The sequence below is a fragment of the Pan paniscus genome, chromosome 9 (assembly GCF_029289425.2).
Source record: "Pan paniscus chromosome 9, NHGRI_mPanPan1-v2.0_pri, whole genome shotgun sequence".
NCBI lineage: Eukaryota > Metazoa > Chordata > Mammalia > Primates > Hominidae > Pan > Pan paniscus.
In genome coordinates, this window is record NC_073258.2 from 87,712,716 (window position 1) to 87,732,995 (window position 20,280).

The 20,280-nt window shown below is 42.6% G+C and overlaps 1 protein-coding gene across 1 annotated transcript; it reads left to right on the top strand.

Annotated features, from left to right (window-relative positions):
• The first annotated feature begins 10,205 nt into the window (after positions 1 to 10,205).
• Positions 10,206 to 18,892, top strand: PRSS23 (serine protease 23). Its single transcript, XM_034933507.3, has 2 exons — positions 10,206 to 10,370; positions 17,344 to 18,892. Exon 2 carries the CDS (start codon positions 17,357 to 17,359, stop codon positions 18,506 to 18,508), a length of 1,152 nt encoding a protein of 383 aa, XP_034789398.1. The 5' UTR covers positions 10,206 to 10,370; positions 17,344 to 17,356; the 3' UTR covers positions 18,509 to 18,892.
• Positions 18,893 to 20,280: the final 1,388 nt, after the last annotated feature.

Consider the following 20,280-nt stretch of genomic DNA (forward strand, 5'->3'; position numbering starts at 1 on the left):
TATCAAATGGCAAATTTCAACAATGCAAAAATTGCAGTAACTTTTGCACCAACCTATACTATTTAAAACTATAACTTTACACAAAACCATTTTATAGCTAACTCATCCTTTCTTTTCTTGTCAGGTAGGGATCAGAATAAATGCAAAGGTTGACACCTATCACGCTTAGATCAAGAATACCCAATCTCTGAGTGAACTTCATTTCCCTGAAGCTTGGAGATTGTTGGGCAGAGGATGAAAGAGTTGATAATAAAATTACAGATTGTAGTTGGGGTTGGGGGACTGCTACCAAGACTGGAATTTGCCTTGAAGTCAGCAATCAACCCTTCAAAGCTAGGCTAACAAATCAAAGGCTTGTCATGTATTTGTTTTAAGTTTTCCTGCAGGAAGGTTTTTGAGGATTTAAGAGTTCAATTTTATTACACTGAGAGAGGGAGAGAGAGATTGCTATCTCTTGTCCTGAAAGAGCAAATAGCTTGGATAACCTCATTTTCCAAAATGCTATTTATACAACTGTGAGGTCATGGTAGTTTAGGTAGTTTAGACTTCCTGGGTCTTCCTGGATTGTAGCCAAGTGACTTTTTCATTTTCACATTACAAGGAAAATTGTCATGTCATCTTGGAGTGGTGTCACATTGCTGGGAAGAGCCCATTTTTATTGGCAGCATGATCCTCAAACCACTGTATTACCTATCACCCTGATGTTTGATGGAGTGGACCCACTTCTTGTCTGGAGAGTCTGTCCTCACCCTGACTTCACACAATTCCCCAAACAGCACCTCTGCCAGCCTTGAGTAGAGACTAAATATCTGTGTGCTCCAGGAAAAGCCAGAGGACTCAAGATTGGCCCACTAAGAAAGTGTGAGGCTTGTGGGTATAGTGACATCAGAGCCATTTATTAACAGTTTGGGTTTATGTCTTGATTTCCCAGGGGCAGGGACAACAATGTGAGCAACTACTTACAGATCCCACAGGATCAAGGGGCTTTTTCCCACTAATTTTAGTCTGCCGGAAACCCGGATAAAAAAGTCACTCCTCTTTGAAGGAAGTCCCTACCTGCAGCTGCTGGTGTCAGTACTGGAATCTCATCCCAGTGTGACCTTCATTGCCTCTGTCAGTGTGACAGGTTCCACAGAGCTGTCACCCTGCAAACTCACCCTTCCTCCAGGAGCACAGGCGCAGAGCTGCAGTGGAGGGTACCTGTGTGGCTTCCTTGTCTGACACAGATTTGCCTTCATGTGGTAAGTCCCACCTCACTCCCCCAGTTCCCAGGAAAGGGCTTTCTTAAACCAGCACAGCCCTGGAAGGGCCTCTCTTGTTTCAGGTGGGAGAACCAGCCCTTGTGGCATTCTGCAGGGCTTTGAAGTGAAAAGAACACATGGATGATTATTCTTGTGGTTTCCCTAATCTGTGTGCTGAGGGCAGAAGGAGCCAGGTGATCCTGTGTTTGAAATAAAACAGGTTACTCTTCTGAAAAAGGAGGAAGCAATTTGCTTCTGTAAGTACAAATCCTCCTGCTGAACCCCTGGGCCAGCCACCTCTAGCTGGCTTTCAAATGTGACAAATTGGTGCCATTTCCAGTGATGGCTGTGAGGCACTTTTCACAAGCTCACTTGTTTTTCAGCAGCTCTCACCTCCACAAAGAGACAAAGGAAAACCTAGAGGCCTAGACTGTGGGGAAGAAGTGCCAGAACAATCTGCTGAAAGTTAAAAATAAGTCTTAAAGTCAGCTCACTGCTGTCTGTTTTCCAAGGTCAGACTGACTGATGATTTTAGTCAAAACAGCCGAACTAGCTTCCCTGTGACCTCTGTTCAAGGTGGCTACCCGTGGCACACCTGATGGCATTCATTCATGGCCCTACTGCTCAGAGGGCCTATGCTGCATGTGTAAGAGCTGAAAAATAAACAATGCATGACATCTTCCTCAATCAGCTTTTATACCAGTAGCTATTCACAGGATTCTTATGAGTAGCTAAAATAATTTGAGAATCAGGCTCTGTGCGATATGTTAATATTTGGATACATCTTCTAATGAAATCCCTATAATCTCCTTACAGCCCTGTGAGGAGGGTACTGGTCACTACCCCTATTTTGAAGCAGGCTTTCCCAGTGTGCTGATTATTTTCTGTCTGCCTCTCTCCCATGAGTTCTCCACCCTTCACTACCCTGCACTGTGCTCAGAAGGCTGGTCCTTATAGACAGCACAACCTGACTCCCTTGTGAGCTGACTTTGGTAGGCCTCGGGAGATCAGAGTAGGAAGAGGTCAGGGTGCTTCTTTCCAACTTCCTCCGTCCTTGGGGAGCCATTTCTTGCAGCAGCTGCAACTCTCCATGGACTACTTGGCAATTGGAAGCAGGCTTCCCTCCAAGGTGCTCATGCTCACTGGGCTCTGGGACAGCATTTTCTCCTTTCTGCCTCCTGCCCAGATGAGTGATGGCTTCCCACTGCTGCTAGACCCTGGATGCCTCTCTGGCTTGTTTGTTCCCTCTACCCTGTCTTCACCTCCATAAGTAGCCACTTCATTAAAGTATCATCATTTGAACCAATGTGCTATTGCCAAGACCCTGAATAACACACCCAGCCAAAAAAGGTGCAGGCCAGAGATGCAAACTCATGGTATTCAACAGTAGGGGAGGAGAAACATAAGCTGAAAATAAAACGAATAAAATTACAAGAGCTATGAGAAAGTTATAGAAAGTGTTATGGGAAATCAAAGGCCAACAAAAATACTTTGTAGAAGATGTAACATTGTGTTAGGCCTTTGAAAAATGGACAGAATGTAGACAGATGGATATGAAAGAGTTTCAGATATGAACAGAGACAGCAAGGCAAAAAAAAGCACAGAGCACATCTTGGGAACAGAAGTGGTTCAATTGTAGAAGTGGGGTAAACTTATGGATAACGTTTTTCAAACTCCATTCTTTTTTTGAGACAGGGTCTCACTTTGTCACCCAGGCTGAAACGCAGTGGTACAGTCACAGCTCACTGCAACCTTGACCTCCCAGGCTCAAGCCCCCCAGATAGCTGGGACTACAAGCACACGCCACTAGGCTCAGCTAATTTTTGTATTTTTTTGTAGAGATGGGATTTCACCATGTTGCCCAGGCTGGTCTTGAGCTCCTGAGCTCAAATTCTGTTCTTTAGAAGGCTACTATATTATGAACTGTTACTTCTGTATTGAAAAAAGGATTCTGTGGTCAAATAAGATTGGGCACCTTTGAAATAAACAAGCTTAACTAGATTTCTTTATGCAAGACTTCTCAGTATTTGAAATGGTAATATCCATATTTAACTACCTTTTTTTACAGGCAATTTATTGACCTCTTCCAGAAGTGTGGGAGGGAATAGAGTTTGGGAAACACATATTGTCCAATAGCATTCTTTAATCCTGGGGGACTCCATGGTAGAGCAACTCAGAACACCCTGTAGTGGCCAAATTCAGAGCATACTGCAAAGAGTTCTGCAGAAAGCCAGTCAAATGTCATAAATCATGGACAAATGGCACCTAGAATGCCACCATGTAGCCATAGCGTGAGTAGTGAAATGTAATTAGCAGGCCAAGTGGAAACTGAATTTGTTATCTGACATGAACTGTAAGGAAACAATGGTAAACAGACCCTAAACGGAAGTTCAGATTCACATTCTGGAGAGTGTGAGAGCCCCAGTGGTAAAATTTCATGTACACTCACTGTGTCCTGTTCCTAGTGGCTGGCAAGCTAAATTATTTCCAATCTAATATTTTTAACCAATTAGAATTTTATTCATTAATTTAATCATTTATTAAATTAACATTAAATAAGCCTTTACAAAGAGCTAGGTTCTCTGCTAGACTATAGCAGAAAACTATAAAGACTATAAAGGAAAACAAGACAGATTTCCTACTCATAAGGAGCTCTGGACTGCTTGAGTTTCATCATGTAAATATATATAATTACAACATAAGATATAATTTTAATACAACCCTCTAAAAAACATAAGTTAAACTTACAAATCTAGCACCGAAGGGTTTGGAAGCCTTCAGAGAACAGCTGATATTTGAGCTTGAAGGATGAACAGAATTTTCCAGAAAGTAAAGGAGAAACCTCATAAAAGACCCAAATTCAAATATCCAGACCCCACACTGAACCACATGAAAGCTTACTCCTTATAAAGGAGTAAAAAGAGAATCCAACATTTATGGATAAATATAAACAAAAATTGAAAACAAAATAATTTTCCATAAAAGATTTTTAAAGTTGTAAAGATTTCAGAAAAAAAATTTCCAATATAAAATCTTCATTTTCTCTTTTGTTCTTGATCATAAGATCCAGTATGCAAGTTAGAGTAGATCAGAGAAGCCCCATGCTGGCCACTTCAAATTTGGAGACTTCAAATTTGACCAGAGAAAATGAGAAACACATAGTTATTCCAAAATGTTCCTAATATTTCAGTTTACAATAGTGCCCAGAGTATACAGGAAATTGCAAGTACTCAAGTCTATTTTTCTTTCTGATAATTTTAGATTGGCATATTCTAAGTAGGATTAGAGTAAAGCTTTCCTTGCTGTGCAGCTCTTTTTTTCCTACCATATGTACCAATATGACAATTTAACCCTACAATAATTTTGTATGTTAAGCTTTTATATATTACACCTTCACATATTTACATTTAGAGTGCCTGACTACCTATGTTTCCAAAGACTTAAAATGAGTAATCTATACTTAACAAAAATAGAAATTTTTAGAAAGTTTTGAAGGTAATACAAATATATTTGTTTTCTGTGTTAAGTGCTGTAGAGATTTGAGTGGTTTATCTTGTTAGATTTGTTTTTATTGCAGGAATTTTACTATGGGGGTTTTACTTTTTACAAGGAAAATTTTAAATTAAGCATTATAAGAAAAATGTGATTTTGCCCTTAAAAAAACACTGACAAATATATAAACCTTGTAATATTCATGGTTCAATAGGTAATTGTTCAATGAATGAACTGATGGTACCATAGAGGAGATTGGAGGAGGAGACAAAAAATACAACCATGGCTCTCATTTGAATCTATAATTCTTCCTGAATTCAATATTAAAACTCTCTTGCCTGTAGACCAGACTGAAGACAAGATTTGGGGGTGTCAACGGGAGTCCTGGGATACATTTTTTCTTATAAAGTCTGGATTAAACTTTTTAGCATTGATAATACAACAGTTTGATTTATTCATTTATTCACTCAACAATTTTCAAAACCATTTATTGAGCATTCCCAGTAGTAACAATAGCAGCAGTGATAGTAATGATAATAATAATTATAATAATAATATGTATTGCCAATTTAGAATTTACTTTGTGCTGAGCTCGATGCTATGGGTTTTGTACTGATTATCTCACTGAATCTTTACAACACCCCTAAATCAGTCTCATTGTGCAGATGAGAAAAGTGAGGCACAGAAGGTCACGTAACTTGCCCACATTCACCCAACGAATAAATGAATTCTAAGTTGAATCCAAGTCAGTCTGACCACAGAATTTCACATCTTTCGCTACTCCGGGATCCCATGGTAGGCACTGTGGGTGCCCCAAAATTAAAAAATGATGTGGATCATCTTCCCATAAGGATTACTATGTCATAAGCTCAAAGACTGTAACAGCAGGTTATCTAGGTTCTCTACTAACAGACAAGAAATCAAGGCCAATGAGTGTGGTGATTTACCCAAGGTCACACAGCACCTCTATGGCTAAGACACATTTAGAATGCCCCACCCTGTGTTGACTTTCATTCCAATTCTCTTTTCACTCACTACACAGAGCTGAAAACCCCCACTTACTGAGTAAACTACAAGATCCACGTAACACTTTATTATTATCAAAGAAATATGAAACCATATGGAAATGATTTTGAAATATGCCCATTTATCTCCTTAGACATAATCCTTTTTGATAACTTTCAAACTGACTTAAATTGTTGAGGCTACATATGGATCTTGGTCTCATAAAAAATAAGCACTAAAATTAAGTTGGGTTGAGGTTGAGTTTAGAGTTAGTGCTGGTCATGCCACCCTAAGCTTCCAAGTATCATTCAGTCCCATCTTGTTTCCTGCTTTGGGGTTATTTAACAGGTCATTCGTGAGTTATTACATAACTGGAACAAAAGCAAGATAGAATCAAAAGGATACTTAGAGCTGGAGTGACATCAGAAACTGATGCAACCTCCTTATTGTCAGGACGGGAAAAGGCAAGTCTGGGAAGCAATATAACACAATGGAATCCAGCAAAAGAATGGGGCAGACTGGGCAGAGGTCACAGCTGTGATCCTTTGTACTGTAGTATGGCACCGAGTACACTATTTTAAAACTTTGAACCTCAGAATCCTCATCTGCAGAATGAAGAAAATCATAGCTTCTCTATTTGTCTTAAAGATTACACATAATAAAATATACTCCACAGTACCTGGCATATAGTATGCATTCACTAAGCATAGATACAATTTAGTCCTAGTTCTGCTCCCTTAATTTATGCATTGATTTTCTCATCTATACAGTGGATATTTTTCTTGTCTGTGTTACAAAATAGTTTTGTGAACACAGTGAGGTAATGTCCAGATTTTTATGCTTTGAGCTTCAGCTCAAATTCTACCTCAAAGCTTTCAGCACCTGCCAGTGTGGGAATTAATGATTCCCTCTTCCATGTTCTCTAGCTCATGTCTGTATCCTGATCCAGCTGATATCTTGCTTTCTCCTATATTTGATTTTGTTTATGTCCATTGCATACATTCCTCGAGCTGAGGGGTATTTGCTTTCTCTCCCTGACAGCCCAAATAACCTTACACAGAGTGGATGATCAGAAAATGTGTGGGCTTTGCCCTGAATGCATTTTGAACAACTCCATTGCTATGCATATAAAAAGTATTCGGGAATTACAATTATAGAGTTGAACTGAGTTCTTAAGAAGCAGTGAGGATTCCGGTTTTGGTTCCCCCGACCCCCTCCCCACTGGGGAGGGAAATGGGACGAGTACAAAAAGAAAAGCAAACCTCTAATCTTAGCATGAAGACATCTGCTGTTTACATTGGTCATTTGTCTCAGAGGTCAAAATACAGTTCTATCATCGTCCTTATGGCAATCGTGATGACAACCTAACAGCCAGGAAGTAGCCTCTCATTTTACTCTTGGTAGCTCTGAGGAACAACAAAAGCTGGTGGTGCATGTTCAAACCCTGAGCCCCCGTGGGACATCTGTAGTTAAAGAGTCCTTCCTATTAGCTCTTTGGATAGTGGGCGGTAGTCCCTGAGACCAGATGAAGGACTGTTGTGCTCTTGGGCCCTTCTGTGCCTCAGTTTTTCTCTCTGAATGATGGGAATAATCATCTTGTTCTCCATGACTCTACCTTGAAACATTGCAACTACTAGGAAAAAAATGAGCAATGAATGTCAAAGCTGACTGAGGTGGTACTGGAGGACTACACTCCGAAGCAGAGCCAAGTGTGATAAATATAACAATACCTAATGTTTATTAAGGGCTTGTTCCATGTAAGAAACTCTCCTAAGCACACTATGTATATTCATTCAATTCTTAAAAGAACTCTATGAGAAAGTCCTGGTTTTACAGAGGAGGAAACTGAGGTACAGAAAAGTTAAGCGAAAAGCCACACAACTAGTAAGCGTCAGACCTTGGATTGGTACCCCATAGTCAGATGCCACAGGCCACTCTTAATTATGTTGCTGTATGGTCCTCCTATATGTATCTCTTTAATTTTGTGCCTAGTGCAATGGTTTCCATGTAATACGTGCTCAATATATATTTGTTGGATTGAAGTGACTCTAATACAACTTGAGCCTGGTTGATAAATCTCTCCCTTCTTCCCTTCCTTCCAGCTACACCTCCAGTTCCTCTATTAAGATACTTACCTTTTAATGGTGTTTCTTCAATTGGGAGCTACAGACACTTAGAGATCCTCAATTTAATCTTTAAAATTTTTATAATAAAAGATAAACACATTCTGGATCATTGGGATGACCATCTCATGCCAAGTACTGCCTCTTGATTGCAGCACCTGTGTGTACTAGTCTTTGGCAGCAAGAGTTACCACTTCACTTGCTATGCTAATAAGAGAGAAACAGCACAAATACCTAAATAATGTATTAGAGTCAAGAGAAACCCATTGCAATGACATATGGTGTGGGCAAAGGAGATATGGTAGATGGAACGAAGGAAAGAGGTGAGAGAATTGAGTCTGCATTGGGCACCTCACACATCATGAGAGTGGCAGAGCCACAGGGAAGTCAAAGGTACTGACGCCTCAGCTGTCAGTACCATGCAATGCTGATAGTAGTCCAGGAAACGTTACTAATTTCAATTTTATTATTCTGGAAGAAAATGTTTATAAATCTGTTTTGGTTTTATTTGCGAGTTGTTCAAAAGCTGTAACATAAGTTTATATCTGGTTTTGTGTCTGTGTGTGTTTTGAGACAGGGTCTTGGTCTGTCACCCAGGTTGGAGTGCAGTGGTGATCATAGCTCATTGCAACCTCCACCTCCTGGGCTCAAGCCATCCTCCCACCTCAGCCTCCCAAATAGCTGAGACCACAGGCGTGTGCCACCACAACTGGCTAGGTTTTTTGTATTTTTTATAGAGATGGGGTTTTGCCATGTTGCCCAGGCTGGTCTCAAACTCCTAAGTTCAAGCAATCTGCCCACTTTGGTCTTCCAAAGTGCTACGATTACAGGCGTGAGCCACTGAGCCTGGCCTATGTCTCTATATATTAACGTGACATTTTAAAAGAAAACAATTGAAGCTAAGCTAAGAAAATTTTGCCCTTAAAATGGTGGAAAATATCAGTTTCCTTTCTATTTAAGAAACACCAGGCCGGGAGCAGTGGCTCACGCGTGTAATCCTTGCTGAGAAGGGAGGATACTTGAGCCCAGGAGGTCTACGCTGCAGTGAGCTATGATCCTGCTACTGCACTCCAGAATGAGCTACAGAGGGAGTACTTGTCTTGAAAATAAAAGAAAAGAAAAGACCACACAATAATGTGTTCAGGGCTTTCTCATTTAAAAGTAATTGCAAACACCAACGTATTAGGCATATCAGTAACACCTTGGTGTGAAATAGCACTTTAGACCTTCCCTTTCTGAGAGTAGACTTTGATAGGAGAAAGGAAAGCTAAGTAGCTTGATAGAAAGCATGGCTCAGTGCAAAATCTTGTCCTACCATTCAGTAGCTGTGTGATTTGGGGCAAGTCATAAAACCTCTCCAAACCTCCTGTTCCTTATAAAAATTAGTGTAATCTCTGCACCTTCTTCACCACAATGGCCTATATGTAAAGCTCTTGACCGAAAACGCTCAATACACAGTAATCTATATTAAATAGGAAGGCTCTAACACTAGGACCTTAAATGGCAAGGTCTCCAGCCTGGTTAGGAGAGGACTCCCCGCACACCCCCCTACCCTGGCCCCCAACCACCACCACCAAGATAACGACCGCTTGGAGTGATTCAGGGAAGCAGGCCCACTGGACAAGGAGGTGGCTCCACCAGCTGGTGCCCCGATGAAGAACTGAGGCCAGTGGGCTCCCCGGCCACCGCCGCTCAGAAGCTGCCAAGCACCCCCGGTGCTTTGGGCCCCACGCAGAGCACTGAGTGCTGTAAGGAAATGCAAAGCATTGGTGGCCCTGCCATGGGAATACAGGTTTCTGTTCTTTGGAGGCACCGGAGAAACTAGGAGTTCGGTCAGCACCTTAAGGCGCTAAAAGTGTACGTGGGGGTGGGGCGCACACAGGTTCTGAACCAATTCTTCAAATTTGCCCAGGGCTCCCCATACACCAGGTGTGGCCCGCGTCCCTAGTTCTAGGCTGTTGGGGGAGGGGTCGCCTTTTGTAGGGGACCTGGCCTTTTTGCGAGCTGGCAGCGTGCTCCCAGCAGCGAAGGCCGTAGTCTCGCTCAGGAGGCCGCGCGCCAGACCCGGAGATGCGCGGTGTTCAAAGGGTGACGGCGCGCGGGTCCCGGGCAGGAGAGCCCTCCAGAGCCGGTGCTGCCTGGCGCCGAGAGGCCCAGACTGGCTAGTGCTGCTGCGCCACCGGGGCCCACCTGCGCAGGGACGCTCGGCCTCAGGTCCTCTGGGCTGCTCCACCCTGCTCCGGCCGCAGGCGAGCGGCGAGGGGAGGGGGGCACGGTTTATGTGCAGTGGGGCGGGCGGCGGCCGCGCGGCTTCCCCGAGGCCGGAGGCGGGGCGGGCGGGCCGCGGGTGGCGCGGGGGGCGGACCCGCCAGCTGCCTGCGCTGCTCGCCAACTTGCTCGCACTCGGCTGTGCGGCGGGGCAGGCATGGGAGCCGCGCGCTCTCTCCCGGCGCCCACACCTGTCTGAGCGGCGCAGCGAGCCGCGGCCCGGGCGGGCTGCTCGGCGCGGGTGAGTGCGGGCACCGACTGGGGCATCCGCCCGGGCGCGGGAGAGGCGAGGCGCCGGGAGGAGCGGGACAAAGGGCCGGGTATGCGCGGGGTAGGGTAACTGCGGGCTGCCGGAGGCACCGCAGGACTTCGCCAGGGCAGTCCTCGGGGTTCCAGGACACGGGCTGGGGGCCTGAAGGAGCTCTGGGGAGACGACGGGGGCTGCAGGTCATTTGGATTCATGCAGTGTCACCAATGAAACGGGTGGGGAAAGAAGATCCTGCTGTCTTGGGTGCAGGATGTTGGTTGGGAAGCAGAGAGAGCCGGCTCTCGGCAAGCTGTCCTTCGGCGGGGATGATGGCTACACCCCCATGCACCCCCCCAACACACCACCACCACTAGTTCTTTTCCTTGAGTTTTGCATATACCGGATTCCATCAAGTTCTAAATATTAATTTTTAACCCTGGGTATGTGATTGTGAACACACCTAAGCAAGCAAGAGAAGTGCAAAAGTGCAGCAAATACAGGCTGGGAAATAGAATGTTTTCTCCGGAGCCGTAGTGGTTGTCCGTGTGCGTTCCGGGGGTGCTAACCCTAGACACTACAGTCTGATCTAACAACAGTTGTTGTAAGCAAATAGTTCTTCTGCCTGTAGGCATTCATCACGAGTTAACTTTTAAATAAAAGTTTTAAAAGGAGCGGGAGAAGACTTGTTCAGATGAAGGAACACCACCACTCCCCTCCAGAATACAAATTAGGTTTGCTTTCCAGCACCTCAGGAGAAAGCAGCTGATAAAAATCCTGTTTGTTTTACTGCCCACCGGGTGACACCAGTAAGAATTAAGAAACTCAGTGTAGGTATTGGAATAGGGCTTGCTTCTCTCAGCTCCTGAAACTAAATTTGAGGGCTCCCTGTGCACTCCTTAGGAACAGGTAGGCCAATGCCAGAATCCTCATCACATGGCCATGTGAGAAAGAATTGAATTTATAGATGAAGTCAGCTGTGGTCAAAAGCCCTATGTCAAAGTAGTATCAGGATATTTATTGCATGTTGTTTCAAGATCCTACTTGTGCATGCGAGTATTTGTGACAGGTTTATAACCGTGCCTACCATGAAGTCTGTCAGGAGTGGATTGGACGTGAAGTGGGGAGAAGGAACTTAGAAAATGCCCCCAGAAGCCACTATGTTTATTTGTGAAAGTGTTTGCACCCCATCTGCGTACGAAAAGGTTGTTTCACTTGCAGTTTTCCTAGTTAAATAAAGTCAAGCGGTAACTTGTCCTTTCCTGTGCCTGAACTGGGAAGGAAGGCTTTTTCCAAGGTGCCTAATATGGATCTCATTTTTGTAACACTGACGACTTATTCAGCTGGATGGTTAACATGGATGCATTTTCTGGTTGTAGCATAAGTGTCCATTAATGCATCTGAGAACATTTTTGTCCCCGGTCTGCAATGGTTAATAGTCTCAGGTTCTCCCAGTAACTCTTCTCATAGATCCCTTGGGATTTCATCCACCAGGCATTATTCATGCCTAACTCCCACAGACTCCAGGGAATTTGTTTCTCACGTTCTCAGTATTAGCAGGTTTTTTTGCACTCTGTTTTTGTTCTGCCAGGTTTGTCCCAGGCTCAATTTAGTTTACCTGAAATCCGATAGAGAAGAGGCTAAACTTCATTTGACCACAAGATTGTGTTTAGGGTTGCTTGGACTTGTAAGTGCCTTGTAGTTTCCTGTACAAGACTGTAATTCTTAAACGATTATGTGATTAGGTCTGTTTTGCCTTAATAGGGTCTGTGACTCAGGAAAACGAGAACAAGCCTGACTGCAGAGTATTCACAGAGCTTCGTTCATTCTTAAGCATTTGCTTTAGGATTTAGCATGATTTCACCATTCCATATCACTGACCACTGATTCCATGGAAGACCCTTTGTCATCTCTCCAAATGGTGTCCAAAACCTGTATCTTTGCAAACTTTCCTGCCGTTTCTTTCTATCATTACGGTTTATAGTGGCTGCAGGAATTCACAATTTGTACAATAGAGAATACATGACCTAAGGATTAGGTTTTCCCTCCCAGCACTTGTTTGCTATAGGAGTTAAATCATTCTCTCAAACAGTGGCCCTCTTGAGGAGACCTGTGTTGTTGCAGTTTTCAAGACTAAGGTGCCATGCAGGAGACAGTAGTCACTGCATCCAGTCTCCAAAGAGATTGTTGTTTGCATATCTGTTAATTATGCAAAGTCCCACCACCAAGGGCCTATGAAGTGGCAGCATCCTCAAAAAGTATAAATATTTTCAGACCGTGGCTCATATTGAGTGATGGAGGGTGGACTGTGTAACCTATTTATGAATCAGATACCCAAAGCTGGAAAAGGAATAGTTTCTGTATTACTAAGCATGGTGAAAAAATATTTTCTTACCTTCATTTTCCATTCTTCCCTGCCAGTTAGGTGAAATGATGCACGGAAACACTTGGTTGGAAACCTTAAAAGATAATTTATGTATACGAGGAATCTTTATTCAGCAAAAGCTTATTCCTAGAAATGAAACGTTATAGACCTAAATTTTCTTCATCCAGACTTAGGTAAAAGGGTGAGATTTGAAAATCTTCATTCCATTTTTAAGGTGTGAGTCTTCCAGGCAGCTCTGCAAGGATAAGGTGATTCATTTATAAGGGTGAGAGAGAATTTAAAATCATGTAACTCATTAGTTACCTTTCCAGGTGTGGGATTATGAATGTTTTCATTACATCTGTTTATACCTTAGATGAGTGTTTATGTTTAAGTAAACTTAAACAGGTATAGCACAGGCTTACCCAGGGTTTATACAGATGGTAACAATAATTATTTGTCTTCTAAGGAATTACTCCATTATCATGTGAGTTGAGAAATGAATGTAAATCCACCAACCTAATTTTAAAGCATCACAGTTTTGCATCGTTTGTTGTTTTATTAATGCGGATGAGTCAGGGCAGGCTGCGAATGCCTCAGGAAAGACCCTTAATGGACAGGAGGGTTGTTTCCCCCTCAGGCTTTTCTTTGGGGCCTGTCTTAAGAGCATACACACACAGCCATCCCTCCACTCAGTTCTTGAAAGCTGCCTTCTGCTGGAGTCACAATTTGTACAATAGAGAATATATGACCTAAGGATTAGGTTTTCCCTCCCAGCACTTGTTTGCTATAGGAGTTAAATCATTCTCTCAAACAGTGGCCCTTTTGCAGACTGATCAGGGAAATCTTGTCTGCCAGATAGATGAGAAATTAGCGTGATTCATTTTCCTTTTCCTTTTCCTTTCCCCCTCCTTTGCCTCCACCCTCCATAATTCCATGAATCAATGGTCCTGAGAAGTAAATGATAGTACAGACACTGTAGTCAGCATCGTCCCTGACCTGGACTTCTGTGATTCTGGAAAATTATAATATTAGGGAATCCTGGACCTAAAGACCAGAGCTAAAAAGACCAGCTAAAGCAATCATCTGGTTGAGGATGCTATTCAGAAGAATTTCTAAAGCACCCTAAATAAACATTTGGTAAAGGACTAAGCAACTTAAGAAGCTTGTAGCTTTAATACAGACATCAGTTTAAACCCATTTAAGGGCTTGAGAGCCCACAGCTGTATCTTCTAATTTCTGATTAGATATTTTAAAAATATCTAAGCCTAATCAGTTTGAAGTAATTTGATGGGCATTAGTTTCTAAAAGTCTGCATTCGTTTCTAAATCTGAATTAAACTTTTTTAAATGCAATTTTATAACTTTTAGCGTTACATGGAAGGTTTAAGCAAGATATATAATGCTGTCAGAACAAAGTCTTATCACACAAGTTAGTAAATAGGGTTTAGTAATGTGGAGAACTTGGAAGCAGAGTTGCAAACTAATAGAAATTAGGACTTATTAAGTCTCTGAAAAATTTATTCTTCAAAGTTAAAGCTTCACACTGTCCTGTTGGGTTAGCAGTTTGTTTTTTTCTTATAGATGGCTGGCTTCTCCTTCACTCCTGGCTAAATGAACAGAATTCAAGTTGTAAGAACTCTGAATTAGTAATATTCTATCATGCAGTAGACTCTTTAGCATTCTCTAACAGGATTCTGTGATTCATAACTGATCCCAAAGTTTCTTGAGACATAATCATTCATCATTTTGCCAAAGAATACATTTGATCCTCTATATTGAGAGGTTGGAGTAAGGCTGTGGCTCATGAAAGAGGATATCGTAACTGCCATGTTCTTCATGCACATTGAAAATATTATCTGTAGCTGATGATAATACATAGTATAATACTACCTCATCTCCTACTCTTTCTCCCCCAAGAATCGTATTTTAAAAACAGGAACACTTGGCAGGTTGGACCTCCGCATTCTGTGTTTTCTTTCTTAAGATAAGCTGAAGTAAAACTTGGCTTACCATGTTCTCAATGTAAGTCACATTAACATTCCCCACATTACTCAAAGGGAGGAGAGAATGGTGCGTTGAAGCCCAAGATACAGCCATGTGGGAGATATATGACTCCTCCTAGTCCCTGTCACATTTGGCAGGGATTCTGGTGTGAGTGGGGCATTTAGTCACCTAGACAGCAACTTATATAGAGAAAAGGCTGCTCAAGTCCTAGATAAGCCCAAGGGATGACTCCTTAGCCAGTAGGTGGGAATAATCAGAACCATGCCCCACAGATCTCCTAAAGGGTTGTCATCACCACACCCATTTCACTGCCAAGTTCTCCATTGGAGAGGAGGACTCAGCTAGCATTGGCATCCCCTTCCTAGTCCACTTAAAACCTTTAGTCTTGGCAATACTCCCAACAAGCACATACAAACACGTATGTGCACATATGCAGGCACCCCATGTTTTCAAGGATTTAAAGAAATAATTAAATGTATTTCCTTCCTACAAAAGGGCTCAGGGACCCTTCCTATTTGGAAAGATGGAGTCAAGTAGAATTTCAAGGAATTAGGGAGTTCCAAGGAACTGGCTTTTCCAGGACCTTATTTCTTTCTTTTCCTATCCCTATTCTCCCTGACTGAAGTGGAAGCCAAGAGAAAAAGTCAAGCAAAAAGGTCCCAGAGGTGGGTGGGGCACACACATATGTTAGAAACACAGTGTGGATATTGGGAATGAGAATGGGCATGCTCAGCTATACTACATCAGATCATTGGGATTTTCCACTTTTATATAAAAGGGAGCAAAAGGCACCCAAAGTTGCCAGTAGATCTGTACTTTCAAACAGGAAGAGAATAAGAATAACAAAACAGTTTCTTCCTGACTTCTGCTGTGTTCCGAGAGCCTCTTGAGACCCACCCCTTCTGGGTCCTTGTTTTTGGATGCTTGGTTGTGAATGAGTTACCCTACCTGCTGAGTCAGCTTCTATTGAACCAGAAGAGTCAGAGCCACGGAGAGCCAACTGATGCTTAAACATTTATGAAAGCACTTTCAGTCTCCCTCGTTGTTGTTTTTCTTGTGGATGATTGATCTGGGCATTTAAACATACCTTGCAGTGTAAAATCCAAACTTCTTCGTTTGGTACACATAGCACTTCAGAATCTAGCTCTTGCCTGCTGCCTCCACCACTTCCTCTACTCCACCTTTGCTGAGCTAAGTGTGATTCCCCAAATTACTCACATGGTTGCATGTTGCTGTGCCCTTGCACAGACTCTTGTTTCCCTTCCCTAAGTATCCCCTTCTCTCTGTCTTATGTTATCAGACTTCTTTTCAACTTCAGCACCCATCTGAAACATCAGGTGATGCCTAGAAAATTTCTAGGCAATTTGTTCATTTAGAGGGTAAATTTAAATTACATAGCTTACTGAATGACCGAAGCATCAAGGAGGGACAGCTCCACGGTGTCACCTTTACTAGGACTCCTATTGCTTCTAAACGGTGGGTACATTTGAAAAGAACGGGTGCATTTGCCAAATAATACATTTGGTCCTCTATATTGAGAGGTTGGAGTGAGGCTGTGGCATACTTTCTCAAGCATCACTTCTCCTAGAAGGCCTCTCTCGTTCTTACTCCCACAATTGGCCTCAAGCTGTTTCTCTGAGCTACCGCATCATCCATGTACATCATTGTCATTAGCGTCAGCATGCAACATTCCTCACTTTTCCGTTAATACAAGCATCCATTTAACAAATCTTTGTCGAGTGCTAGCACAGGCCCAAATTTAAGAGATTTAGTTGGTAATACAGATATAAACAACTGAAAAAGTAACCAATGGTAACAGTTCATAGTGTTATAGCTGATGCAATATTAGAGCTTTAGATATTGACAAAGATCCTGGTAGTGTACAACATAATCCAAAGGAAGAAGGAATATTTTATTAGAAGCCTAGCCACTCTGGAACTCAATATATATAATAGTAAAGGTTGTTGTAAATTCAAAGCAAAAAACAAAACAAAACAAAAAATCTCATACCCTTTCTCGAGTGCACCATCATTTAAAAACCACAGGAGTGGTGGTAATTGTGACACTGTGGAGCTGTCCTTCTTTGATGTCTCAGTCACTCAGTAAGCCATGTAATTTAAATTGACCCTCTGAGTGACCAAGTTGCTCTGAAAATTTTCCAAGTACATGTTACAATGAGAATGAGAGAAGGAGGAGGGAAAGGCGGGGGCATCATGAAGGTAGAAGAGGAGGAGGTTTAGAATCAAGCACAAAGAGGGCTCAAAATTACGTGGAAATTGGGGCTGGTCAGTCAATTAGCCAGGGGACTAATGACTTTATGCATGCTACTCTGCAGTCTACCATCATTAGGGACATCTTAAACATAGAAAGGAAGGAACACCCAATTTCACTTCAGGCACCCAGCCACAGGAACGTTCCTAAGGTTGAGCCTTTGCGTTGAAAGTGAGACCGTTATCTAAGGATTCCTCTCCACACCCTGATTCCTGAGGAGGGTTCAAAGACTCAGAAACAATGACAGGCCTGCTGCTGAGCTTTGCTGTCTGCAGTAAATGAACGTTCAGCCCTTGCCCTCCTGACCTGCTTGTCTTTGTTTCTACAGAACAGTGCTCGGCATGGCAGGGATTCCAGGGCTCCTCTTCCTTCTCTTCTTTCTGCTCTGTGCTGTTGGGCAAGTGAGCCCTTACAGTGCCCCCTGGAAACCCACTTGGCCTGCATACCGCCTCCCTGTCGTCTTGCCCCAGTCTACCCTCAATTTAGCCAAGCCAGACTTTGGAGCCGAAGCCAAATTGGAAGTATCTTCTTCATGTGGACCCCAGTGTCATAAGGGAACTCCACTGCCCACTTACGAAGAGGCCAAGCAATATCTGTCTTATGAAACGCTCTATGCCAATGGCAGCCGCACAGAGACGCAGGTGGGCATCTACATCCTCAGCAGTAGTGGAGATGGGGCCCAACACCGAGACTCAGGGTCTTCAGGAAAGTCTCGAAGGAAGCGGCAGATTTATGGCTATGACAGCAGGTTCAGCATTTTTGGGAAGGACTTCCTGCTCAACTACCCTTTCTCAACATCAGTGAAGTTATCCACGGGCTGCACCGGCACCCTGGTGGCAGAGAAGCATGTCCTCACAGCTGCCCACTGCATACATGATGGAAAAACCTATGTGAAAGGAACCCAGAAGCTTCGAGTGGGCTTCCTAAAGCCCAAGTTTAAAGATGGTGGTCGAGGGGCCAACGACTCCACTTCAGCCATGCCCGAGAAGATGAAATTTCAGTGGATCCGGGTGAAACGCACCCATGTGCCCAAGGGTTGGATCAAGGGCAATGCCAATGACATCGGCATGGATTATGATTATGCTCTCCTGGAACTCAAAAAGCCCCACAAGAGAAAATTTATGAAGATTGGGGTGAGCCCTCCTGCTAAGCAGCTGCCAGGGGGCAGAATTCACTTCTCTGGTTATGACAATGACCGACCAGGCAATTTGGTGTATCGCTTCTGTGACGTCAAAGACGAGACCTATGACTTGCTGTACCAGCAATGCGATGCCCAGCCAGGGGCCAGCGGGTCTGGGGTCTATGTGAGGATGTGGAAGAGACAGCAGCAGAAGTGGGAGCGAAAAATTATTGGCATTTTTTCAGGGCACCAGTGGGTGGACATGAATGGTTCCCCACAGGATTTCAACGTGGCTGTCAGAATCACTCCTCTCAAATATGCCCAGATTTGCTATTGGATTAAAGGAAACTACCTGGATTGTAGGGAGGGGTGACACAGTGTTCCCTCCTGGCAGCACGTAAGGGTCTTCATGTACTTATTTTAGGAGAGGCCAAATTGTTTTTTGTCATTGGCGTGCACACGTGTGTGTGTGTGTGTGTGTGTGTGTGTAAGGTGTCATATAATCTTTTACCTATTTCTTACAATTGCAAGATGACTGGCTTTACTATTTGAAAACTGGTTTGTGTATCATATCATATATCATTTAAGCAGTTTGAAGGCATACTTTTGCATAGAAATAAAAAAAATACTGATTTGGGGCAATGAGGAATATTTGACAATTAAGTTAATCTTCACGTTTTTGGAAACTTTGATTTTTATTTCATCTGAACTTGTTTCAAAGATTTATATTAAATATTTGGCATACAAGAGATATGAATTCTTATATGTGTGCATGTGTGTTTTCTTCTGAGATTCATCTTGGTGGTGGGTTTTTTTGTTTTTTTAATTCAGTGCCTGATCATTAATGCTTCCATAAGGTAGTGTTCCCATTTAGGAACTTTGACAGCATTTGTTAGGCAGAATATTTTGGATTTGGAGGCATTTGCACAGTAGTCTTTGAACAGTAAAACGATGTGTTGACTATACTGATACACATATTAAACTATACCTTATAGTAAACCAGTATCCCAAGCTGCTTTTAGTTCCAAAAATAGTTTCTTTTCCAAAGGCTGTTGCTCTACTTTGTAGGAAGTCTTTGCATATGGCCCTCCCAACTTTAAAGTCATACCAGAGTGGTCAAGAGTGTTTATCCCAACCCTTCCATTTAACAGGATTTCACTCACATTTGTGGAACTAGCTATTTTTCAGAAGACAATAATCAGGGCTTAATTAGAACAGGCTGTATTTCCTCCCAGCAAACAGTTGTGGTCACACTAAAAACAATCATAGCATTTTACCCCTGGATTATAGCACATCTCATGTTTTATCATTTGGATGGAGTAATTTAAAATGAATTAAATTCCAGAGAACAATGGAAGCATTGCCTGGCAGATGTCACAACAGAATAACCACTTGTTTGGAGCCTGGCACAGTCCTCCAGCCTGATCAAAAATTATTCTGCATAGTTTTCAGTGTGCTTTCTGGGAGCTATGTACTTCTTCAATTTGGAAACTTTTCTCTCTCATTTATAGTGAAAATACTTGGAAGTTACTTTAAGAAAACCAGTGTGGCCTTTTTCCCACTAGCTTTAAAAGGGCCCCTTTTGCTGGAATGCTCTAGGTTATAGATAAACAATTAGATATAATAGCAAAAATGAAAATTGGAAGAATGCAAAATGGATCAGAATCATGCCTTCCAATAAAGGCCTTTACAAATGTTTTATCAATACGATTATCAAATCACAGCATATACGGAAAAGACTTGGACTTATTGTATGTTTTTATTTTATGGCTCTCGGCCTAAGCACTTCTTTCTAAATGTATCAGGGAGAAAAAAGCAAATGGACTACAAGCACGTGTTTGCTGTGCTTGCACCCCAGGTAAACCTGCATTGTAGCAATTTGTAAGGATATTCAGATGGAGCACTGTCACTTAGACATTCTCTGGGGGATTTTTTGCTTGTCTTTCTTGAGCTTTTTGGAAAGATAATTCTGATAAGGCACTCAAGAAATGTACAACCACAGTGCTTTCTTCAAATCATATGAGAAATACTATGCATAGCAAGGAGATGCAGAGCCGCCAGGAAAATTCTGAGTTCCGGCACAGTTTTCTTTGGAATCTAACAGGAATCTAGCCTGAGGAAGAAGGGAGGTCTCCATTTCTATGT

What these genes read in the sequence shown, in the direction of transcription:
- PRSS23 (XM_034933507.3), top strand. Translation starts at nt 17,357, where the DNA reads ATGGCAGGGATTCCAGGGCTCCTCTTCCTTCTCTTCTTTCTGCTCTGT.